Source organism: Schistocerca gregaria, chromosome 5, assembly GCF_023897955.1.
Source record: "Schistocerca gregaria isolate iqSchGreg1 chromosome 5, iqSchGreg1.2, whole genome shotgun sequence".
Lineage (NCBI taxonomy): Eukaryota > Metazoa > Arthropoda > Insecta > Orthoptera > Acrididae > Schistocerca > Schistocerca gregaria.
Window position 1 is genome coordinate 413,671,454 of NC_064924.1, and position 26,381 is coordinate 413,697,834.

Sequence of the window (26,381 nt, forward strand, 5' to 3'; positions counted from 1 at the left end):
ATGAACTTGTTTTTTAGGGTTCCGTGCCTCAATCTGTAACAACGAAACCTTAATAGGACCGGTGTGTTGTCTGCCTGTCAGTCTGACCGTTAAGAAACATTTTTCTCAGGATCGAGTAGACGTAACAAGTTCAAACGTAGATCACGTATTAAGGTCTACGGTCCCTTGGCGGTTTAAAAATTTTAAGCTTCTAATTAAATTGAGTCAAAAGATACGGGCCATTTGTGTCACACATATTTGCTACTCGAAAACTCACTCATCAAAACCTATAGGGTACTTCCCGTTGACCTAGAATTATGAAATTTGACAAGAAGCTTGGTTTCACTCTACGACTAAAGTGAAAATTCCGAAATTGTTGATTTGTAATTATATAATAAGAAAAAATATTTGTCATTTGTTAACCGACTTCAAACTTGAAATTAAAACATTCTCGAGCGTCTTAGAACCCTCGGGAAAGATATTCTGCCAGTATTAATGGCAATATCAGGCAAAAGTCGTCAGTATCCTCGATTACCGTAACGGATGGCTGTCTGTATACACAATGAATTTGTACGGAGTCCTCAGTTCGCGAGTGCTGCTCGCACCTGGGCAGTTTTTTTATTCGACATTACTTATCGAAGTGATCCCCTTAGAATTCGTGTCATACTGCACCCTTAATTTTACCAGATGTAACATTTGACACACTTCATAGTGTGGTAGCAAGTGGCATAAGTAATAAAAATGTTTTGGATTTTACGGACAGAGTGTATTCTTAAAGTTGAATTGATCTTTAAGAAATATGTTGTCGTAGCTATCACTTAAGAATGGAACAATAGCCGAAATCACATTTTCGACTTACAGTGAGGTGACAAAAGTCATGGAATACCTCCTAGTATCGTGTTCGACCTCCTTTTGCCCGGCTAAGTGCAGCAACTCGACGCGCCATGGATTCAAATCGTTGGAAGTCCCTAGCAGAAATAATGAGCCATGCTGCCTCTGTAGCCGTTTATAATTCCGAAAGCGTTGTCGCTGCAGGATTGACTTCTCAATTATGTTCCATAAATGTTCTATCGAATTCATGTTGGGCAGTCTGCGTGGCCAAATCATTCGCTCCAATTGTCCAGAGGGGTCTTCAGATCAATCTTTAACAATTGTGGCCCGGTGGCATGGCGCATCGTTATTTGTGAACATGAAGTCTCCAAGTAGCCGAACATAACAATTTACAGTTAATCATCGGTTCAGCTTTTTTAGACGGTCCAGTCCATTCCATTCAAACACATCCCACAATTATGAAGCCACCACCAGCTTGCACAGTGCCTTGTTGACGTCTAGGGCCCATGGCTCGTGGAGTCTGCTCCACACACTCGAACCGTCAGCTCTTACCAACTGAAATCGGAACTCATCTGACCAGGCCACGGTTTTCCAATCCTCTAGGGTCGAGTTGATTCGGTCACGAGTCCAAGAGAGGTGCTGCAGGCGATGTTGTCAGCTGCCATAGCCCACTGACGCAAAATTTCGCCGCCGCACAGTCGTCGTAGCCCCACATTGATTTCTGTGGTTACTTCACGCAGTGTTGCTTGTGTGTTAGCTCTGACAAATCTAAACGCCGCTGCTCTCGGTCGTTAAGTGAAGGCCGTCGGCTACAGCGTTGTCCGTGGTGAGAGGTAATGCCTGGAGTTTGGTGTTCTCGGCACACTCTTGTCACTGTGACCTTCGGAGTATTGAATTCCCTTTTCCAAAATGAAATGTCTCGTGCATCCAGCTCCAAATACCATTCCGCGTTGAAAGTCTGTTAATACCCGTTATGCGGTCATAATCACGCCTGAAACTTTTCCACATGAATCACCTGAATATAAATGACACATCCGGCAATGCATTGCCCCCATTGTATATTTTGTGTATGCGATAATCTGCCATTTGTATATCTGCATATCGCTATCGCATGACTTTTGTCACCTCAGTGTAATACGTCTGATAAAACTCCATGATGAAAATACTATAATTTCTGAAAAGATAAAGTCCTTTGCCCACTCTATATCTCAAGATCTCCAGATCTGTAACCGGACACGTGAACGGAGAGCGTCTCGCGGTGGAAGCAGTGTTTGGCCGCCCCGACTCCAGCCCCAGCCGGCCCGTGCCATGCTCCGCGCGGGCGGTGTGGCTCTCTGGTGAACATTGCTGGCGCTGAGTGACGGGCGCATTTAATTAGACGCGGCCGGGCTCTCGCCTCGGGATTAGCCTGGCGCTGCAGGCGCCGCAACGGCCTCCTCCGTTTCAATTACACGGCCCGCGCGTTTTCCCGGCTCTCGAGCTACACGTAGCAGTAGGTGTCGGATGGAAACTACGAAAGCAGCGACTCACGGAGAAATGAGAAACTTCCTCTAAATCCCCGTTGCTCGTGCTGATGACACTCTTCGTCCACAAGATTTTCCCGCTCTATTTTGTCTGAGGGGGCTCGACTGAGTTCGCACCATTTTCAGTGCCTTTCCAGTAACTCTCCTTCGATTAGTTTCAGTCATCATCGGCTTTCAGTTACAGAACTTGCATTGTTCATGAAATCATGAAACGTTATTGTAGTCTGGACGACAGCAGTCATCCGCGCGCGATGACTACTGGTACAATTTGAAACAAAGTAACACTTGTTACTGTACTGCTTTCCTATATTCAATACAACTTTCATGTGCGTAATATTAGTCGGATCTAAACTACAGTTAATTTACTTTTTACCTAGAATACTTACCTACGAAGGTAAATGTTATGTATACATTTAGTTTGCGGAATAAATATCAGAGGTAAAAAAAAAGGACAGAGTTTAGCAGACATAGTGATGTGTGGCTGGAATGGTTGCAAGAGCTGAGTGACGAAGTTCTTCCTTACAGCGATATTGCTGACTCAGAGAACGAAAACTGTCTTAAGTGAAAGCAGCGATGATTCAGTGATTCAGGAACAGAACAAGAAGTGTCAAAATGACGAATTTGAATCAGAGAAAGAAGCAGTTCAAGAGGACATATTTCTGTTACGAAAAGACGAAGCACCTAAAGGGAGAAAAAGTAAATATCCTACCAATGTTAAAATAAGAGTTTGTAATGTTATTACGTATTTACCTATATCATCTGTGTGGTTCAAATGGCTCTGAAGCACTATGGGACTTAACTTCTGAGGTCACCAGTCCCCTAAACTTAGAACTACTTAAACCTAACCGACCTAAGGATATCACACACAGCCATTCCCGAGGCAGGATTGGAATCTGTGACAGTAGCAGCAGCGCGGCTCCAAACTGAAGCGCCTAGAACCGCTCGGCCACAGCAGCCGGCACATCTTTGTGGATCTCCGAGACGTTCTAGAAAGAGTTCAACAGACTTGAAGGATAACTCAAAGGGTGACGGACTTGAGTCCTGTGCTACTTGCGCGTGAGTAAAATCCATTCAGGTTGCGTTCGAGATGTCTTAGGTTTGATAGTATCGTTGATAGAGGTATTAGTAGAGAGATTGGCAGGTTGACTGCCATTTAAAGGTACTGAAGCTATTTACGAACAATTTTCAGAAAATATTTATCACCTAGTGTATATCTTACTGTATTTTTTATTAACTGTAACATGTTTATACTTAAACAAATCACTTCTAAAATCATTTGTAGACACAGTTTTGAGGTGTGCAAGTACACCGGGTATGTTGTGGATGACACCTGTCAAACGCACGAGTAACCTTGTCAGGAATTATCGTGAGGGTAACAGAGTTAACCAAGTTAATGCGAAGAAACATTTAATGTGAGGCGATTAAGCAAATTGCGGGAAGAAAGGGGTATGCTGGAAACAGCACAGTGTCAAAGTCCCCCATACCTAGGAAGTGACTGAAAACAAATAATTCGGTGAATAAGGGTAACGTAAACACGAATAGCTATTCGAGCTGTCTGCTAACCCTTTTGCTGTTGTTGACTTGTACAGACGTCCTACTACGCCGTTCCACACATGCTGCGGCCGAGTATATGCGCGCCGCTTGTGTTCTACGGGTCAGTAACAACTGTTCAGTGTGGCTTTCGTACTAGGTATAGTGTGGATCCTACTACAGCATAGAGCATTAGACTGCGCCATAAACAATTCCGAGAAACAGGTTGTTTGTGTAAAGGCCGCCCCCGAATGTCTGACACAGATGTCGAACGCATCCGCCTTAGTTTCACAAGAAGTCTGCTGAAATCCGTTCGCCGTGCAGATCGACGGCTCAAAGTGCCTCCCATGTTCGTCTGGCGTGTGTTGCGTTGACGTTTACACAAAATTCACCTAGTGCAAATTGTTGAAGCTGTAACTCAAGACATACTCGCTAAACAGTGTGAGAACAATTTGAATACCGCATTGACATATGCCGTACATCTCAAGAGGGGCTTATTGAACACATATGAATAGGTATGAAAAAGACTTTTTTAGTTTCCCATTCATCACAAATAAAAATTCATTGTATATATTTGTTAGTTTCGGAAGTGATTACTTTTGCATACCTAAGCTGGTACTGTGGCCATTGTCATCGTGACAGGATCCCAAGTTCGTTTTCCTGATTTCCAAACACATTTTCTAGGCGTCTTCACACTCTAGTATCTGGAACAATACCAAGCGGCTGCAACAGCCCGTTTCAGTCAGACGTTTGTCAAAAATATAATAGGCCAGAGACGGTTTTAAAAATGTAACATAATTAATTCAAAAGTGTCACAATACAATGAAGAACGAGAGCTTTGTATATAAAAGGGTTCAGAAGGTAGTTTTCTCTGTTGTGTTATACGTGTTCTTTAGAACTAACTATTTTTGAGGTGAAGACCTTAGTCACTTTAGACGACGAGTAGTGTTGCGGCTTATTGCAATCGGAGGCTGTGACGGCACTCCTGGTCCTGTGGACTATCAAACTGAAATAAATAACAAAGAACTACATTTGTACACCAAAATACGTTGTTTTAAAATTGGCATATCAAAAAGTTGTTACTCTTCATGCAGGTGAAGTAACAAGAATACTATAAATGACTTACATTAGACGATTCGTAAAAATAAATTTAAAAAAAAAATAACGTTCATGTCAATCTCACTGACAACAACGGCGATGTCTATCGGAAATAGTGAGACTACTACTTATGTGCAGAGCAAAAAATATGCGATTACCAGTTTCCCCGTCGTGGCCACATTACAGCAATTCACCTATCAATCTTACTATTAACTGGTAACGTACATAAATTATTATGGTATTTTAATTTATAGCAGTAGTGGCAATTTGAGACACGATCACAAATGTTTACTGTTTTGAATGTCCCGTTCCCTCTACTGATCGCGTTGTATTACAACAGGCTTAATTTGATTTCATATTTCTTGCTACAAAAATGTACCTTTGAAGGTGACTGTTTCTATAATACACATTCACGAATCCATGTTACTTCCGCCCGACATTTATACCAAACCAGAGCATCGGTGCTAGTTGCGCAAACTTTCAAGTTGTCAGCATTGGAAGGCACATTGTAAAATATTCCCAGTCTCACTTCTGTTAACCTCGCAGTGGCCGCAGTGGCCGTTGTACATCTACTCTGCCCTTGACGTAAGCGGCAAACGTTACTTAGCTCTTGGCCGAAATCATCAATCACGATTAAAATTAAGCACATCTTAAAATATTACTGTTTCTGTAAGTATATTTGTTTGTTGTTGAGCAAGAAAAATACGCTCTTAAGAAGCTCTTAACGTTACTTGCAGTTTTTGGTTCAAAATGGCTCTGAGCTCTATGGGACTTAACTTCTGAGGTCATCAGTCCCCTAGAACTTAGAACTACTTAAACCTAGCTAACCTAATGACATCACATCCATCCATGGCCGAGGCAGGATTCGAACCTGCGACCATAGCGGTCGCGCGGTTCCAGACTGTAGCGCCTAGAACCGCTCCACCCCGGCCGGCTGTGTCGTTTTTGGATTCTGCTGTTAGTTATCACACGCATGTTACTAAAAAACACTGCGTGCACACTTGATTCGGACGCACGCAGCTCGCAGTTTGACGACCACTGGCTGAAAACTCTAATCCGGTTACCCGGTTAAAAAAATAAGAATAAAAAGTGACGTAGACGCTCATTGGCTTTCTTTAAAGTTTAAGTTTGCCAGAAACTTTCAGTTGTACCGTAACTTGATCTGTTATCTGAAAAAGAAGTTATGTGAAAAGTCCCCCTCTCCCCTGTTCCTAATTGCTTTCCATAGTCAGTACTCTTCTGTATTCTTTCTTTTCTCAGTTCTGTATTCTTTCTTTTCTCAGTGTCACTTATGGAAGACTGTTTCAGTCAATTGAATCTTTTGTGAACTGTTACGGCATTTGGGACCATGCAGTGTGTAAAGGGCACAACTGGCGACCTGGCGGGATACTCAGCACTCTCCTTCTGCTCCGAGTGCGCGGTGGTGTGTAGGAGACGGTCGATCGCCGCAGAAGTAATAGCAACGCCAGTGCGGCAGAGGTTCCGTTATTAGACCGCCGCGCCGGCCGGCGGTAGCATCAGATAGCGGCGAGCTGCGCGCCCGTGATTAACAGTGGCGCAGTTCTAATTGAATACCGCGCTGGCAACTCATCCATTACTTTAAACTATGAACACGTGGCGGGCGCCTGCTCTGCTCTGCTCTGCTCTGCTCCGCGCGCATTCCTCGGCCCGACCCCTCGCCGGACGCAGAGATGTATGGCCGGCTCCCAGCGCTTCCGCGCCGTGCGGACGTCCAATAACACGAGCGCCCGCCTTGCGGGCAGCACTACCTCCGCCACCTTGCGAGACGGCACTGAGGAGCAGCGGCAAGCCAGGAAACCGTGTTATTTGTTTCAGTGGGAATGTGTTGTTAACATTTCACTTACCACAACGGGAAAAAGTAGTGTAGATTCCAATATTTTGTACTTTTTCTTTTTTTCTTTCGTGAATTTGTTCGATACGAATTTGGGAAGCATCATTTATGCAAAGTATAGCGATGTTTGTACGCAAGGAACTTCACAAATAAGTTAAAACACTCCTGTACGCGGCTGGTCCCGGCGGAGGTTCGAGTACTCCCTCGGGCATGGGTCCTGCAGTGTGTAAAGGGCACAACTGGCGACCTGGCGGGATACTCAGCACTCTCCTTCTGCTCCGAGTGCGCGGTGGTGTGTAGGAGACGGTCGATCGCCGCAGAAGTAATAGCAACGCCAGTGCACGTCACTCATTATTACTCCATTGTGTATTTTATATCCTTACAGAATATAAATTACATTTTGCAATTACGTTTTGTCCTTAGGATAATTTAGGTTAAGGACTGTGTAAGCTTAGGAACTGATGACCTCAGCAGTTAAGTCCCGTAAGATTTCACACACAATTTTTGAACTCTTGGGCGGCTGAAACACCCGTGAGACTACCAAACTTACCCGTATTTTCGCTAATCGCTCGAAGTGAACGCAAGGCTGGTCCCTTTGAAAAGGACACGGACGAATTTCTGCCCCAACCCTGGTCAGAACTTGTGCTTCGTCTCCAACTACCTCGCCAGCAAAGGGATGTTAAATACAAATGTTGCTTTTAAGTTAAGAACATCTGTTAGCGGAAAATCAACAAAAGCTATATCTGAAATGCATTCAAAAAAATGTTCAAATGAGTGTGAAATCTAATGGGACTTAACTGCTAAGGTCATCAGTTCCTAATCTTGCACACTACTTCAACTAAATTATCCAAAGTACAAACACACACACACCGATGCCCGGGGGAGGACACGAACCTCCGCCAGGACATGAAACGCATTCGATACTGTACAACTCTGCCTACTGATGACAAAAAAAGGAAGATGGATGGTTTGAGTTTAGCATCCCATCGATAACGTGGTCTTTAGAGACGAAAGCAAGTTCTGATTAGGGAAGGATTTGGAATGAAATCGGCCGTGCACTTTCAAAGGAACCATCCCGGCATTTGCTTTAAGTAAGGCTGCGCTGTACCAAAACTACGGTTCGGCAGTTTTGGTGTTCTATATAAATGACGTAGTAAATGGTAGGATTACATGTAGTATTAGTACGGTAGGGAAAGAAACATAAATGAATATATGAGAGAGAAACTGATTGTGGACGACTTCTCTTTTTTTTGCACGTCACTCATTATTACTCCATTGTGTATTTTATATCCTTACAGAATATAAATTACATTTTGCAAGTAATTAAAATTTGTTGATCGAGCAACTTCTGCTTTTATATAACCAAAGCAATCACTTTTGATGTAAGTGCAGTTTATACACATATTTGTATAAGTGGGGTACTCAATAGAACGTTCTTCACCACGCTCGAATTCAAGAGTTTCCTGTTGTTACTGATAAATGCAAAGGTTGCTTACGAATAAAGAAACATGTTTTATATAAGTTCAGCGAAGAATTGAAGCTATGTTTCATATATTTTTTCTTTTCCGTTTTTATTTTTTTTATTTTACCCTTTTGTTGAGGAAATTGCTTTTTCTAGCACTGTACGATAAATCTATATCGTTTTCTTTATTTTTAGTACAAAATCCCTTTGTTTCACGGTAGAAATCGACAGTTTTCGAATAAAACTTGAATTAAACATTCACAGTTTCAATTTTGCTGTAAATACTGTGCACTTTTTACGTAACAGTCAGGTGGATAACTTAAGTAGAACAAAACTTATCTGTACGTCACCTGAACTGTTACATATCCTCCCCTCAGGATCTATACGGTTCTTCGTTTCCTGTTTTTAGGGAAATCTAGTAAGACATAGACCGCATACGTGAAGAAAGCTATCGATATGAAGTAAAGCGCGATAGGTGTGCAACACATGTAACGTACAGGCAACGTGGCTATGACCGTAACTGACCAAAGCTACTAGCAAAACTACCACAGTCTACTCTTGCTTACGATAGTCTAGGGTAGTTTTACAACTCCAGCCTTAAGCTATTTGGGGAAATCACGGAAAACCTGAATTTGGGTGGTGGATGGCCACCCAGGACTCTGAACAACATACCATTATTTGAAGAACGTTCGCAAACGGCCGTACGACTTCTATTGTTCTCAATTCGTACACGCATGAACACTAAGTTCAGAACGATATTCACAAAAAGCCCATATGATTAAATGAATGGCAGCTAGCCTTAAATATGCATAAATAGAAGAATAACTTTCGTTACTGTTTCATCTCTTCCTTTCCTTGGGACATGACTACTTATTTACATCGAGATAATCAGTCGCCAGTGTTGACTAGCTCAGTTCAGCTTGCTAACACAAAAAGGAAAAAAAAACACTTAAGAAGCATTGCCTACAGTGCATTAAGAATTCCACAAAAATGCAGTTAGACTTGTAAGTAATGGAAATTCCAGTGAAGTTACTCTTCACCAACAAGTGGCGCATCTTTTGAAGGGGAGTACCACGCACGATGTCGTCGTATAGTACACAACTGCGTATGATCACATAATTTCTAAAGCATGTGTTGTCTGTCCACAGAATGTTTATTAATCAGTCTCACCGCTTTTAATTTGTCTCATACATTACAGTCGTTTAAAGCACGGCAGACAGCAGCTACTGCACTGCTAAAGCGCCACATGTACTGAAACATGTAACTGTTCTAGCAATAAATATTTCCCACTAACAGTCGACAATATTCTCTGAAGCTGAATAGGAGGTGCGGCGTCGAAATTAAATACTTCCGTTATTAAAAAAGTGTCATTAACCTTCATCGTTTTAACGGCAGTAATGTTCGAATAACTGATTTTTCACAGTATCTGTTACGATAGGACAAGAATAGTCATAAAGTGACATCAGCATACAAAGTAAAAATAAAACGACTGACAATTATAGCAGTTACAAAAATTAAGCTTGTGTCTATTGCTAGCTGTCGTGAGTAGAGTAGACAGTACTTTTCCTGGGTGCGTAACTTATTTACTTATTCCCAGAAGATTGACGATTTTATTTTTGCGCACATTATTTCGACTGTCCCGGTGGAGCTGTGTGCGCGCGCGTTTCTTGGTCACCGGTCACAATGTGAACACTCGTTGTACCACAGAACTCATCACAGTGATCACGATACTTACTACATGACATAACAACTGTGTCTGATAATGGCTCACGGCCGTAATTAGCTAATAGCTGGATTTTAATACAGCACAATACGGCCTACAACAGACAATGTAGACTTATTAATCACTTAAAGGCTGTGGATCCCCACGGAAGCAAAAATATTTCGTTTCAGTCACGAAAATTAATTATTTTCAAAAGATCATTCCTATTATCACAATTTTCAAAGACTCTATTTATTATATAAGTTATCGATATTTACTTTTTCTCAGTTAGTAACGTTAGTGCAGTAGAGATTACAGGTTCCTCAGATAGTCCATCGCTGATGATAAAAGTGAGACATATACGTAACTAATGCTAAATATCTCAAGAAAATATCATCTCCAAATTGTAGGTAATAACTGCATTAGCCCAGAAATTGCGAGTCAGACAAGTGAGTTAACTGACAGCACGACAAGGCAGTTAACTACATAAGGGCTATATATAGTACTGTACACAGTATTATTATTCTTATTAGTAGCTATGGTCAGACACAAAGTATTAACACCCTGTAGCATTATAATTTCTGCCAGTTGAGAATTAAGGAATGCAGTAGTCAAGTGGTTTACGAATACACAGATAGTATGTTTTGTATTAAGTGTCTGCCCTCACTGTGGATAGTTAGCTTTCTTATCTGAGAAGAACTTGTGAGTAGCGCTTACGGTTCCCCATGAATTCCATCGTCATTCATTCCACACACAAACACAAACTAAATATCATTCATCTGTTTTCATTTTAAAAATAAAAGTGTTCCTAGAAAAGTCTTTCATTCTACAGTTTAGTAAGGTGCTAAAGTTAGTGATAATGTGGGGGAGGGAGGGGCAACAGACGGTAGAGGGGTAGGGAGAGAGGGCGAGGGTACTAGCTAATGTCTGATTGCACTCAGGGGTAGTGGTCTCAGAAAGTTTGAGAACCTCTGATCTAGACGGATGTAGACCGCACTTGGTGCTAACATAGTTATATCGTATTTGTAACAGACTGTTTATTATTGGGAAACACGAGGAGAGGTGCAATGTACATTAGCGGCACACCTGTCTTCAACAGTAAAGCAAAATAGGTGCCTGAAGTATAACCGCTCCAATAATAAGTCAACAGTCATGTTGGCGTTTAAGCAGTTAGTGGCACCCAAAGCAGACAACTTGTCTACTCCCGAAAATATTGTCTTTAAAAATGGCATGATCAACTCGGTCGTAAATCAGGTACCATTTCATCAATCGTAATACACAGGAGTCATAAATCATACTCCAACTGAATCTCTAAATGAGATGTATACAACAGCCAAGACATGTCCCCGCGTGGTCAATAGGAGATGTTATGTGGGCATAGCTCGCCTCCTCGATGTAGGAGCCATGGCTATCCTGGAAGGTTTTGGGCTGAAGAAATTATGTGCTGCGACTGTCCCGTCGACGAAGCGCCGCGCAGTAATCTGACTATTCCTCTCATCTCCAAAACCGCATCGGCAGCAAAACGTTATCTTCCATACTTGTATAAAAAGTGCGCCTTTCTACCAAGAAGAAAAAAAGGGAAAAAGCGGCAGTTGCCAGCACTCTCGCTTCCCGCGACGGTGGAGAAGCGCGGAGCACGTTATCTTGTCTCCGCAGGCCACAGACCGCGGGCGACCGTGTGGAGAGATTCTGTAGGGAGGGGGAGAGTGTGTGGCCTGATAGTCTCCAGAGAGCGGCGCGCAAAAAGTGGGGGCAGCCAATTTCCCCCGCTTCGCCTCCGCTCTTCGCATTCTTGGCCCTGTCCTAGCTTCGCAAACTGCTTCTTTTGAACCTGCCTTGTCTTTACTTACTTACGACACTTCGTTACGTGTACAGTCAAGCTCATTTCGCAGTCACTAGTTGAACACAGGACAACCGCACCGCGAAAGAACACAAATACGGAACTACAAAGTCATGTGTTCGGCAGTTTCCTAGCACGTTGTTTATCTACAATTTCCCAGCTCATGTGTTGGCATTTTTTTGCGCTCAACTTCACTACAGCATGCAGTATTTGTAATAATTTCATTAAGTGCCATTACCTAACTGGCCCTTCAATTTCAACTCTCTTCATTCAGCGTTGTTCCAAGAGCTATGTCCAGCTATTTTGTTAATCTTAACTGGATGATGTATTTCATATTTTCCACAACAATTTCAGTTTTGTTCCAGAGCTGATGTTAGATTAACTGGATGACGTAGTACATATTTTCCGCAATCATTCCAATTTCGTTCTAGCCATCCAAGACAAAGTAAAGAAATACATTTACAAAAAGTAACGCAAAAGACTTTTCTTTCCATGGAGTGGACCGATGTTAATGATCGCTTCTTTGGCGTTTTCGATCAGTGCTAAGGCTGCAGATACACTGCAGTGGGCACTCTCTCTACTGTCGCTGTGCCCTGCGTGCATTTGCAGCCTTAGCACTGATTGAAAACGCCAAAGAAGCGATCATTAACATCTGTCCACTGCAGTGAAAATGGTGCACCACTGAATTAATATTCGATCGATAATGTATATCTGAAGCACACTGACTGATCATCTACAATGAGACGAACCAAACCTCAAATTTCCTTTTTTATATCATTATATAAGGTGCTCATTGATGCCACAACGGTTTCAATCTCTTTATTTGCCCATCGTCACTAGCAATACATTAATTTGAGGTTGCCACTACACGTAAGCTCGGTTGTGCGCTCATAGCTGTAGTTTTAATTCCCTTTTAAACTTCTCGTAAATAGATATGCCTTAATATATTTTTGGAAAACTGGAAGGCGAATTAAAAAAAATCACCAAAAATTCGGTTATCCCAGGTATCGACTCCTTTTTTTTTTAATATATCACAACTAAAGCTAACAGGACGAATTTAGGAAACATAGCTCTTACGAAGATCAGCTTGCCCTTTTCTTGCTCGATAACCTGTGAATCATGGGTGAAGAGCAACAGGCGTATTCCATATCCCTATTATTTCGGAAAGCGTTTTACGCTGTTCCACGCTGGAGACTCAACGAAGGTCTGTTCCTACAGAATAATTATTCTCAGATATATGAGTGGCTCGTAGATTTTTCAAGCAGTAGAACCAAGTACATTGTCCTGGACGGCGAGTGTTCATAAGAGACAAGTGTATCTTTTGGAATGTCCCCATGGAAGTGTGATATTATTGCTCTTGTTTACTGTATACATAAACGACTTTAGACATAGGGTGAAGAAGTAAGGGAAAGTGTCGTCGAGTGACAATGATGACTGAGCGAATTTCTATTTTGTGTGTTGAATGGCATCTTGCACTGAATTTAGAAAAATGTCAGTTAATCCAGATGAGTCATGTTCGAATTGAATATTACTGGTGTGCTGCTCGACGCAGTCATGTCTGATAAATGTCTAGGCGTAATGTTGCAGAGCGATGTGGAATGGAACGAGCTCGTAAAGGAAGTTAGTATGAAGGCGAATGATGGTCTTCGATATGTCGGAAGAATTCTGCGAAAGTTCACCTCGTCTGTAAATAACACCGCGTATGGAACCATTCTTCAGTTCAGCTCGAGTGTTTGGGATCCACACCACGTCGCATTAAAGGAAGACATCGAAGCAGTTGAGGCGTGCAGCTGGATTTGTTACGAATAACTTCGATCAGCACGGAAACATTTAGGAGATGCTTCGCTAATTCAAATGAGGATTCCTGGAGAAAGACACAAAGGATTTACATACATCGACTGCGAATGGGCATTGATTTAAATCAATGGGGAAAGTCGAAAATTTGTGCCGAACCGGGGTTCGAACACAGGTCTCCTGCAGATGCGCTGACCACTTTGCTAACCGCGTTCATCGCAATTACACGGACTATCATAGCACTCCTCCCGTCAGACCCAAATTGTCAACTTACCCATACATTACTAATGTAGTGTTCCTTGTCCGCTATCCTTCATTACTCGCGGCATTTCTCTGATTCCCGTACGAGTCCGATCATTGGCCGTCCTCGCATATATATGTAGTTAAGACAGTTTAAGAAACAGGAATCTGCGACACCATGCAGAACGACCCTACTCCCATCAACGTACATCTAGCGTAAGAAACGCAAAGGCAACATAGAAGGAATCAGGACTCGGAGAGTCGTTTTTTCCTCGCTTCCTTTGCGGGTTGAAAAATAAACGGATTGAAGCAATGGTACAAGTGACCCTCCACCGTGCATCCTGTGGTGGCTTACGTAGTATGTACGCAGATGTATGTGAACGTGGTCGCACGGTCGATGCAAAATTGTCAATGCAGCACGGATCCTCCACATACACAGGGATGGAATACGGAGTGCCCCAGCGGTCATGCTGATAGCCACGCGCTGCAAAATTCACCAAGAAAAAATAATTATAATAATAAAAAAGCTAATAGTCAGCTGCTATGATAGCGGTCGCTCGGGCGAATAGCCGGAGCTTTGCAAGTTGACATCTGGATATCTGCCACTGGCGCTTGAAAGCAGTAGTTAACGGTAGTATTTTGTAGAGCTGCCATGCTTGGCGTGTCAGTGAAAGCACTACGATTTGTAACACTTCCTTGTGCCGGTATCTCTGACTCTGGTTTTTAGGTCATAAATCACATGAGCCACATACATGCTATCATTGTTGTCTGCAAAAGGTTAATTGCTTCCGGCACAAATATTAGTGTTAACATGTTAAGACCTCTCGGGAATAAAAGTGGTGGTAGACATTCCATTGTTATAAATAAAGGAGATACCATGTTCACTATAAACGTACACGTTCTCTAGAATTCCAGTGCCTATTGAAGATACTTCTTCTTCGGGGATGTAGTTTTGCTGCAGGAAATTTGGATTGTTCTGAAACCTTCAAGATCAACTAACAAACGACGCAAGTCTCGCACAAATACATTGGGATAATATCATCTACAAATATCAGGAATTTTGTGGGAATTAACCTACAGAAAGTCAAGCCCTTAGTAGGACAAGAGCAATTTGTATACAGACAAAAGACTGTCTCCGAACAGATACTCCCACATCATCATATCAAGAGCGTCTGAGAAGGTGGGTGCGCGCCAACACACACACACACACACACACACACACACACACACAATTTCTCCGTTTATTTCTCGCTTTCTGCGGGGCTGCTTTGCATCTCTAGCTAATTAGTGATTTCCGCTCTCTTCTGACAAGGCATATATTGCCGAAGTAAATGCATTTATTTTTCCTTTTGGAATGGTGGACTAGCGAAATTTCATTTCTTCGCGTTACCGAATTACACCTTTTAGACCGTGAATAGGCGGTTATTGAAATGTCCGTCGTGGTAAGACGCTCAGTTTTGCAAGCAAATGGTTCATATCACTATTTTGGGATGAGCGGTATACAGGGTGTTACAAAAAGGTACGGCCAAACTTTCAGAAAACATTCCTCACACACAAATAAAGAAAAGATGTTATGTGGACATGTGTCCGGAAAACGCTTAATTTCCATGTTAGAGCTTATTTTAGTTTCGTCAGTGTGTACTGTACTTCCTCGATTCACCGCCATGATTTCATACGGGATACTCTACCTGTGCTGCTAGAACATGTGCCTTTACAAGTACGGCACAACATGTGGTTGATGCACGATGGAGCTCCTGCACATTTTAGTCGAAGTGTTTGTACGCTTCTCAACAACAGATTCTGTGACCGATGGATTGGTAGAGGCGGACCAGTTCCATGGACTCCACGCTCTCCTGACCTCAACCCTCTTGACTTTCATTTATGGTTGCATTTGAAAGCTCTTGTCTGCGCAACCCCGGTACCAAATGTAGAGACTCTTCGTGCAAGTATTGTGGCCGGCTGTGATATAATACGCCATTCTCCAGGGCTGCATCAGCGCATCAGGGATTCCATGCGACGGAGGGTGGATGCATGTATCCTCGCTAACGGAGGACATTTTGAGCATTTCCTGTAACAAAGTGTTTGAAGTCCCGCCGGTGCGTTCTGTTGCTGAGTGTTTCCATTCCATGATTAATGTGATTTTAAGAGAAGTAATAAAATGAGCTCTAACGTGGAAAGTAAGCGTTTCCGGACACATGTCCACATAACATATTTTCTTTCTTTGTGTATGAGGAATGTGTCCTGAAAGTTTGGCCGTACCTTTTTGTAACACCCAGTATAATGTAAGCGCATTTTCCTGCGATTCTGAGTGTTAGAGCTTACATATTTCCCTTTTTATGAAACTGGCACGATTCCTCTTGACGCTCAGGACGCCATCAAGAATTTGAAAGCACGTATTGTCGCAGGCCGGCGGTGGTGACTGTGGCTCGCGACAGGTGCGCGAGGCTCCTGCACCCACCAAAGAGGGCCAGCGGGCCAGAGACCACTGCCGCCGTCGCCGCAGCGGTGCGGAGTGCGGCCTATCGATTGCGGCTACGTGCCGGGCGCCCCCAGCTTCCGCAGGTGTCGCCGTCGCCGGAGGAAATGAGGCGCTACGAGTATGCAGCGTCACGTCTCTTGCGCGCTTCACGTCCGCAGCTCTTGCGCGCTGCCTGTACCTGGAGGGAATTGCGTCGCGCGTACAGAATATCCTGCGACCGTAAAATAAATGTACCGGGAAGCTTAGCTTGTTTGTGCAAAATTAAATTATTGTAATCTGAACAGGCGACGAGGAGCAGATCTGTTTAGAACTTGGTCTAGCGTCTTCACCATTACGTCTGCCCACCGACTGCCTTGAGTGCGCGATCGCGTATGTAGCTGTTTGTTTACTGCGCGCAGGGGTCAGGGTCGAGGCCGAAGCCACCGGCCCGCGGCGTGTGCACGCGATACCGCTCGCTGTGCTCGCCCCTTTTCCTGCTCTCATGGCCCAATTTTGGTCGCTATCTCGACAGCGGTGAGCCGTAACTAGCACTCCGTGTTTATTGCAGTCAGCAAGTTCATCCACAGAGAGCAGCAGCTTACAGGTCCACAGGATGGATCGAACGGGTTAGAATGTGACTTGTCGAATGGCTGCGTTGCGCAACGCTTTAGCTTGGAAGCGAATTTAAGGAAAGATGGAAGATTACGGTTGAACGTCCCTTCGACATAGAGGTCATTCGAAGCGCTCGGTGTGTTTCAAGTATGGGGAAGAAACCGGCCACCCCATTCCTCCGGAAAGCCAGTCCTGATTCATAACCAATACGCAACCTTGCTCGGTAGCAGACGATCGTAGTCAGGACATCTTAATGAGACAGGGTGGGGCTATTCACCAATAGAATGCTCGTGAAATGAAGGAATTGCCCTACCTTGGACGGAAGACAAAACAACACGAACGAAGCAAAGAGGACATAGAAAGTAGACTAGCACGGGCAGAGAGGGCATTCCTGGAGTACATTTGGAGCACAGCGTTATATGGAAGTGAAACATGGACTGCGGGAAAATCGGGAAGAAGAGATTAGGAGCATTTCAGAAGTGGTGCTACAGAAGGATGTTGAAAGACATTCCTCTTCGAAGAATCAGCGAGTAAAGAAACACTTGGAAAATATTTAGAAGAAGAAGGTACAGTATGGTAGGACAAGCGTTGAGAAGTCAAGGAGTAACTTCTGTGGTGGTGGATGGAACTGCACAAGGTAAAAATTGAAGGGAAGACAGAGAATGGAATATGCGCAACAAAAAGCTGATGACCTTTGGTGTAAGGGCTAACCTGAGAGGTTGGTACGGGAGAGGAATTCATTCATAGTGATGCACATCAAACCAACCAGAAGAATTAAAAAAAAAAAAAAAAAGTAGAAGCGTGACTCCTGATGCATTACACAGGCAGAGAACTAAGGGCTGAAGTTGTTTAGTGCTGCGCTGTTTGCGAACTTCACTTTTTCAAATACTGTTGTCCTAGTAGGATAGTTTGCATTACTAGAAAAGTAGTTTTGGCGTACTGACACGCTGTATTTTTTCGTTAAGTGTACTCAGATGTGTCAGTGAAACGCTGTTAGTGACGGGACAGAGACTTTTCCCGCTCAAAATGCGGTAAGATGCTTTGAAAGGACCTGTCCACATGCCCGGTACTTTGAGAATCCTGCAGGAGGTCGAACGTACTTGTGCATCGACACCGAAGGTGGTGGATTCATTGCCCGTCGAAACGAACCAGTTATATGATTGCGTGGTGTCTGTCCTTTCGGACATATCCATAAAAACAGACACCACGCGTTCATATGAAAACTAATATTTCGTATTCACATTCAAAAATCAAATGGCTCCAAGCACTATGGGACTTAATATCTGAGGTCATCAGTCCCCTAGACTTAGAACTGCTTAAACCCAACTAACCTAACTAATTAACATTCACTGCCAAGTGAATTGTTAACTCTCATTCTAGCCTACAGGTACGTTACGGATGAGCATGTTATCACAACCTACATTGCAAAAAAGCAATACAAGCACGAAAAAATATTGTCAATTCTCTGTTCTTTTCGTGTTCAGACACAGATGACGGCACACTACATACCATTGTATCACGAGACGAAGACTTTATCCGCGATAGGTATGTTCAGCTACCCGACAATTCCACTCGATACGACGCTGAAAACATGACGCTATGCTATAGCCTATAGTACCACTTGCAGTGTGTGAATATGAGCTTGCTGAATTTTATTAGTGTTCTACTTTTAATCAGCTGACTGTTGTCAGCACGTTAAGACATAATACGAGTACCAAAATTAATGTCTTGACATACAACCACCACGGAGAGAGGCAGCAATAGATGCAGAGTGCCTAGTACAAGTGCGCGCACAACGTGATTCATATGCAACGAGTTGGTGGTACGTGGTGTTGTGGTCAGCGCTTTAACCGAGCTGGGTGGCTATCGGCAGGGGACGTTTATCTGTGCTGCCGGCAGCGGCTGACCTCTGACCGCAAGCCGCAGCCACTGTTCGGCCGGTGGTCATCCGGAGAGTCGTCCGCCAGATACGATGGCCGCCGGAACACCCGCAACGCCTCTGCTCGGCGCCGCCCTCTTGGTTGCCGCGGCGATGGTTGGACAGCCGGGCGCGGGCTTCCCTGTGGAGCTGCCGGCCAACAACCGCTCCCTGGAGCTGGGCGACTGCTCCTGGGTGGAGGAGGGCTCGCGGGGACACCTGGGAACCGTGGTGTCGCGCTGCTCGGTGCCGAACGCGCGCCTCTCCACGCACGTCACTCTCAGAACCACGCAGGTGAGCCCCGAGGCTAGCAAATAAACAGCCTTACACGTGATTGCTTGGTACTGAAGCAGTGAGGGAGCCCACCCCAGATACAACCAGAACGAATACACTTATAGGTCCATATAAAATTCAACCTGCAGAACTGTCTGCCGGCAATAGCTTCAGAGTGTGTGTCATTGCACAAGGTCAATGTTTTGAGCGCTTGATATGTGATTCAGAATAGCGAACAATTTGACCCCGTCACTGGACAAAGCGAAGGTAGACCCGTCTGTGGCGGGAACTAGAATGGTGACGTGACTAGGTACAGCAACGTTCCGCTTCAAAGTAGTGCGTGTTCCTACCTTCGCAGTGCAATTACGGAAAATGGTCGCGTAAAATGCCATCACAGTCAGCTATGACTGTTTCCTATTAACCCTAGCAGTACTGACGCATTTTCCATTACCCGTAATACCAAAAAGAAGGGAAGGGGGAGACTTTGTGCCCACCAACAAAAAAACCTAAAAAGATTCGTTAAATGTTTTAAACTTTTTAAGACACAATGGAAGTAAAGGCATTAGCTGCCAGTTAGCGTTCATTTATATCAATGAGGCAAGTAGAAAATTTGTGGCGGACGAGGATCGAACCCGGATCTCTTGCCTACTAGGAAGATCCGTTGATCATTACACCATCCAGACAGAGTGGTTACCGCAACTGCACAAATTACGTTTAGATTCTCGTAAGGTTTCGATCTGTGTGTGTATGTGCACAGGAAGTGATCGCTTGCCGTCCTCGCTATACTTACATATATGTGGTGGGTTTTTTTTCCGGCACAAACTTTCCCCTTTGATACAAATCAGTGTCCACTGGCAGCCAGTGTCTTTAATTCCCTTATGTCTTGATTCATGGTGGCTCGAGGATCAAAGTGGCTGCCTGTCCTTCTGGACATGTCCGAAACAACAGGCAACTGAGTTGGCAGTTGATGGTTGGAGTGCTGACACATTATCTGCGTATCCAATAATCCTGGCAACTGATGGGTTATGCATTGTGGTCATATCAACCTGTACCGCATCAAATACAGCCTGAAGATGACGCAATGAAGCGCTGAAACTGGTAGCGACAAAATAAATTAAAATCATTAGGACGGCTGTAGGTGTTTTTATTTTTTGTCACAATAGTAAACACCCGTCGTCCCAGAGACACCCCGCTAAAAGGCAGGATCGTTCTGCAGTCATCTGCAAATGCCAATTCTCTAAGAAAAGAACGTCGCCATCCCTCCAGGGATTCCCATTTGAGTTGTTGTTGTGGCAACTTTTCCGTGAAGAACTATCTGTCACTTTTTTAATCAGATCCAGATATAGTTTACGAGCTGAGGCGGTCTTTGGGAACTGAGGGAACAGTCGTCGGAGGACCGTTAGATGAGTGTTATTATTTGACTACCAGTACTGGAGCGCCTATAGGAAGCAATGAAGCTTATGAAGCGCGAGTAGAATAAGACAGCCTGCCTTAGTGTAGGGACGAGTGCGACTGTAGTGTGCGGTCGCAGGTGGTGTACGCGGGCGAGGCCCCCACGTGCACGATCAGCTGCGTGCGCGCCCTGGACCAGCTAGCGGAGACGGCGCAGCTGAATGTGACGCTGACAGGCGGCGGGCCCGGCCACACGTTCGTGTCGCTGGAGGTGCGCGCGCCCGTCGGGTACGGCTACTTCTTCACCGTGGACGCCTACCTCAACTGCACGGGCGGCGTCGTGCCCGCGCTGCGGCAGACCTACCTGCCGGCGCCCTCCGACTTCGACGCCACCGGCGCGGGCGCGTCCGCCCCCTCCTGCTGGCCTTGCGCCGGCGGCTCCTGGTACTGACCACTCACCGTCCCAGCTAGTCCCAGTGAAATTCGCCCCGGCCTGTGATAATGTCGCCGTGTGTAACAGTTCAACTCCTTGGCCAACTACAGTAGTGGCTCAAACTTTGATATTTTACACATAACGGAATTTTTATTCAAAGACCTCGCCCTGCTGTCTTTCAGATGACATACTTGGTGTTACACTATCGAGGACGGGTCCAGTAAGAGCATAATGAAAGTAGTAGGCATTCGAGAATATTTTGACGTAATTATTCATTGCCAGTTTCAAATTTACTCTTACCAAAGGAGAGTAATGAAGTTTGGCGAATATTAGTAAATATAATCGGCATGTTACTTGCTAAAGAAAAAAACATATTTTTGTATGACAGGGCTGTAAACATGACTAAATTTTTTTCCGTATGTATTCGGCATGGTCGAGACACATACCCGTGTCAAAGTATTTTCTACCCTTGTTACTCAGTATCCTCAGTATTACAATTTTCAGCATTACCGTCATCTCTAATTTCATTATCAATTTATTGTCAATCGGGTTCGGCGCTACACGTCATCTAGATCTCTAAACACATATTGACTGAATTTTCCCGAACGACATCCATCAGAAACCCCAAGTGAAAATACGCGGTATGCGCATCAACTCTTGGAAGCACCGGCACGATGAGACTGCAAAAATGTCGTTCGGGAAAGTTTATCCACTATGTATTTAGAAATTCATCCAGTATGTATTTAGAGGGCCTGATGACGATGATGATGAAGTGACCGTCGAAACAAGGTACCAGTAAATTGATAATGAAATTATAGCTAACGGTAGTGTTTTAAATTGTAATATTCCTATCGGCTGTGGTCCTCTCTTCATATTTAGCAAGGATAGATATGCGGAAATTGCTCGATATTCAGTGTCATCAAGTATGAATGGTTTTTTGAAATGTGTTGTGGACCCTTCTCTGACTGATATATGACTGTGGACACTTACTTTGCTTTTTTAACTGGTGCTTCGTTTTCAAAAATAAATAAATCAATAAAAATTATAAAAATGTGTGTGTGTATATATTCCACATCTTCTCCTAAACCATTGGTCCGATTTTAACCAAACTTGGTACACGTATCCCTTACTGTCAGGCAACAGTCGCTTTGGCGATAAAAACTGCCTACCTATCATAGTCCACATGACGGGACATGATAAACACTGACATGCGTGAAAAATTGTCGCGTTGTGCATTACATTTAAATTTCTTACTTCTGTGCTACTTACTCTATTCGCAACATGTTTCACAGACAGTATTCACATATGCCACTGAATATACCTACGCAGATATATCATTATACGACTCATAGTTCAAGAGATATGACGTCAGCAACACTGAGATGTGTGAAAAAACGCCGCATCGTGCAAGAAGTTTTAATGCATTTATTTTTTGCTACGAAGACAATCCTACAGTCGAGTAAACTTACGGAAATCCCTGACAACTGGTAGCGCTTTTAACAGCTTTCAACCATGGCTTTATCATGGACAACTTTGTCTCTTGTTCAAGGATGGGCTCACCGAAGCATTTATTCATCGTAGCTCGTGGACATGAAACTAGAAACATTGCTTATAATCAGTTTCTGAGTTAAATAAACATTACAAAGAATTTGTATTTTACATACTGTGTTTCTTAATTGGATACTGCTCTTTTACATTTGTGCATTGTGTTCGTTCGAACACACAGAAATTAAATTTTTTCGAAATTATACTTAAAAACAGTTCTTTTTTATTTTCGCTTCTAATTGAAATTTGGTAAAATGAGTGCGCGGCCAATGCCAGGTTTGTCAGGTAGTAAATAAAAATAGAAAGCTTCTAACCTGTTGCTTTTGCTGTATGTAATGATTGCTCTGCACACTGCGAGAAAACGTGCCAAACAATCTGTAATGTTTACTTATATAGATAGTATATCGAGTGGCTGTAAAATAGAACATTTGGCTGCCGCAGTTTAGCTTTACAATCGACCTGTACAGTTTACAAGGAACGTGGGTAGGTCGAATTGATTCATAACGGAGACCAAAGCTCCCGCTGGAGTTACGCCATGTACTACGTGCGCGAAACGTATCAGAAAATAGGGAATTGGAGGCTTACAAGTAATGCCGACTCGGCCCGAGTAGGACAAGAGCTGCACGGTGAAAACAATACACGGCGAGTGAAAAAATGTAGGTGACATAATAGCTCATGCTGTCCAGTGGCTCACAATGTCCAGTAATACTCTTTGACACATGCAGTATGGAACTTAGTTTCTGCCCTTATTCTCTCTCTCTCTCTCTCTCTCTCTCTCTCTCTCTCTCTCTCTCCAGTCGGGTAGACCGCTCGCCTGATGCAAGTCTTTCGATTTGACGCCACTTCGGCGACTTATGCGTCGATGGGGATGAAATGATTATGATTATGACAACACAACACCCAGTCCCTGAGTGGACAAAATCTCCGACCCAGCCGGGAATCGAACCCGGGCCCTTAGGATTGACAGTCCGTCGCGCTGACCACTTTTTTTTTAATCTCATTTTGTTCGTTTTCGTTCGCTGTATGTGCTCGGGGCGGACGTCGCAAGACACCCGTTTCATATCGTCGTTCATCTAGTAACTCAGTTCTTTTATTACAGAGGGTAGCTAACCCTCTGACCGAACACAATGAGTTACCGTGCCGGCACCACTCAGCTACCGGGGGGGGGGGGGGGGGGGGGGAACTGGACAACGTAAGTAGCGGTAAAAAAAAAAAAAAAAAAAAAAAAAAAAAAAAAAAAAAAAAAAAAAAAAAAAACAATAACTTCTAGATATTGCGTCTCAAATACATGGTGTGCCTGAAATATGCCAACCACTTTTTTCTTGTAATTTGAAAAATAAAACGTTTTCTTCCAAATTGATTGCCAGTAACGTCAAAAGCCAGTACGTATATTTTTTCACTAAAGAAATTAAATCATGCAGAAAGTACACAGCGGTTTTCCGGTTTGGCTCATATACAGACGGCTGTCAGTAAGAGGTTAATGAGTGACCAGCATGCTGAGGGACTAAGCTCTGTATCCTTCATGCAACGCAGCCACAACATAAATGCTTCGTGTAAAAATAAAAGGTAACAGTCTAAAGCGCCTTATTTTCGTTACACTAAAGGTAACAAATTTCTGTTGTATTAACCATCATCACACCAAGATTCCACAACATATGACGAGCCTGTGCTCGGAGCCGCCGTGTAAAACTTAGTGTTTCAAACCCATAGCCGAGAGGGCGTAAGAAGGTCCCGGACAGCCCGCAGCACTGTTGCCAGCTTTCAGCTGCGAAGCGCCAACTGCTGCAGGCGACATCAGTAGCCGTTTACAGAAGTATGACAACACTGGTGCGTTGCCATAGAGATTTACAAAGTTGGTTGAGGTCGGCGCGCGAAATTGCCGCGCTCAGCTCTCTGCAACTGTCTGGAATCAACTGACGCCGACTTAGCTATTGTACTGACGTCAAAAGTTCGTATTGGGGTTATGATGATAAATATCATAGGATGATACTGTATAAATATTATGGCGTGATGATGAGTTTGGGCTGGAAACATGTAAAATGTTGCTATGCTACTGGATGCGACCATTTTGGTAGCTGCATATCTGAGCTAAGTATATTTCCTTGCAGTAATGTTGCTATTTAATATCGCAGATGCTTTTTCCCTTTTATATAAAAAGCATCTACTGTGGATCCTCTGGAAAGTAAACAGTTTTTGTTTATTTATTTGTTGCCTGATGTGGGCCTACTTCTACTCGTTTGGTCACGGCTCGGAACACGCACTTAAACTTCACTTACGAAAATCTGACATACATTCACAACGATATTTTCTGTTTTCCTACATTTGCGGATCCTGTTCTGTGTTTGCTATGAGATATGAACACTTCACTAATGAGTCGGTATTCAGTTAAGGTGGCCAACAACAACAACGAACGGATAACTGTTTCCTTACTTGGCGTCTGTTTATGTTTAGACAAACTGTATGCTGCCTCAGAGCATACTCTGAAGATCTTCTCATACAAAAGGCGAACCGCAATTGGGATATTAAATAATAATATTGCAGCAAGCAAAATTAACGAGTATTTGTATAGTTGCTGCGGAAACGAACTTGATGCTTGAGCTGTCTGACGGAATTGAATGTATCTGGTTAAAAAAAAAAAAAAAAATCCCGCCAGCTGCTCTTCCACTGCGCTGTCAGGGCAAGTAGGGAAGTGGGCGGCCTACCTGCGATAAGTGCTGCGGCCGGTCCGGCTTGGTGACGACGCTGACGGTGGAGCTGCGCAACGGCACCTTGCAGCCCGTCGATGTCGGCGTCGCTGTTGCTGTCGCTGTCAAGGCCGCCGCCGAGCCATCGGCGGGGTCGGTCGGCATCACCGTCACCTGAAACATCCATTTGTACGAGGGTTACATTACATTTGCAAGTGAATTCTTCTATTTGTGGCGCTCATTATCGCTTATATTTTGACAGTATTCAAACTTCTAATCTCCCTTTCGTTCTTCTACTTGTCATGGGTTGTTTACGTTTGTATTGTTTCTAGTTTTGAAGTTATTACGTTCGAATATTTGCAGATTCAGTGCTAAAAATTTTTGAGCAGTCATAAGATGGTAACGCTGTGATATATCACCTAGGCGTAACTCGTCTGACGAATCGTTACCCGTGACAGACATAGAAGTGAGCTGCATGAGCTGTGAAGAAAAAGACAAGGGAAAAAAAATCGGGAAGAGTTGGGGGGGGGGGGGCGGCGATGTCAGCTGCCGAGAACGCTGCGTACATTTGTCATTTTACCGAGCGAGGTGTCGCAATGGTTAGCACACTGGACTCACATGCGAGAGGACGACGGTTTAAATTTGGGTCCGGCCAGCCTCATTTAGGTTTTCCGTGACTTCCCTAAATCACTTCAGGCAAATGCCCCTTGACGGGGCACGGCCGACTTTCTTCACCATCCTTCCCTAATCCGATGACTTCACTGTTTGGTCCCTTCCCCAAATCAACCAATCAACAGCAACTGTTTCTTATTTTCAGCGAGCTCCAATATGGCACAAAAGAATTAATATTTACCATAAGATTACTGTTTAATACTGAATTAGAGCCTAAGTTGCGGACAGGTACAATTAAGACACACTTACAATCGCACCTCACACACACACGACCGCCAACTTCAGCATCTCGGGCTTGAATGCAACTATCACGTGGGATACAAGCAGCAATCTGGAGGGGGCGGGGAACTGCTAATGGTGTGTGTCTATCTTTTATGATGAAGCCTGTGGCCGAAAGCTTTACGTAAGTGTGTTTTAATTGTACCTGTCTGCAACTTGTGTCTTCTTTTCAGTAACTAGTCATCTATCTTTTCCTGCATTGTTGATATTCGTACCTTGAGTTTCCATTTTTTGAATTAGAGGTTACATGTAGCGCTCAGTGAA

General features: G+C 43.8%; 3 protein-coding genes across 7 annotated transcripts in view; 2 read left to right on the forward strand and 1 right to left on the reverse strand.

The window, feature by feature from the left end:
- The window catches only part of LOC126272269 (mediator of RNA polymerase II transcription subunit 20), a 526,313-nt gene that overhangs the window by 64,446 nt on the left and 435,486 nt on the right, over window positions 1-26,381 (forward strand). The gene's annotated exons all lie outside the window — the stretch shown is intronic.
- The window catches only part of LOC126272268 (facilitated trehalose transporter Tret1-2 homolog), a 342,290-nt gene that overhangs the window by 43,385 nt on the left and 272,524 nt on the right, over window positions 1-26,381 (reverse strand). For all 4 annotated transcript variants that reach the window (XM_049975007.1, XM_049975010.1, XM_049975008.1 and 1 more), the window contains exon 2: window positions 25,185-25,340. In XM_049975007.1, coding sequence (XP_049830964.1) covers window positions 25,185-25,340 — 156 coding nt within the window. The remainder of the gene's footprint in view (window positions 1-25,184; window positions 25,341-26,381) is intronic.
- On the forward strand, window positions 18,794-21,990 carry LOC126272270 (uncharacterized). Its single transcript, XM_049975014.1, has 2 exons — window positions 18,794-19,133; window positions 20,644-21,990. The coding sequence occupies exons 1-2, from the start codon at window positions 18,894-18,896 to the stop codon at window positions 20,953-20,955; spliced, it is 552 nt and encodes a 183-aa protein (XP_049830971.1). The 5' UTR covers window positions 18,794-18,893; the 3' UTR covers window positions 20,956-21,990.

Coding starts and splice junctions, on each gene's coding strand:
- LOC126272270 (XM_049975014.1), top strand. CDS start 18,894: ATGGCCGCCGGAACACCCGCAACGCCTCTGCTCGGCGCCGCCCTCTTG. Junction 19,134..20,643: donor TCACTCTCAGAACCACGCAG/GTGAGCCCCGAG, acceptor GTGCGGTCGCAG/GTGGTGTACGCGGGCGAGGC.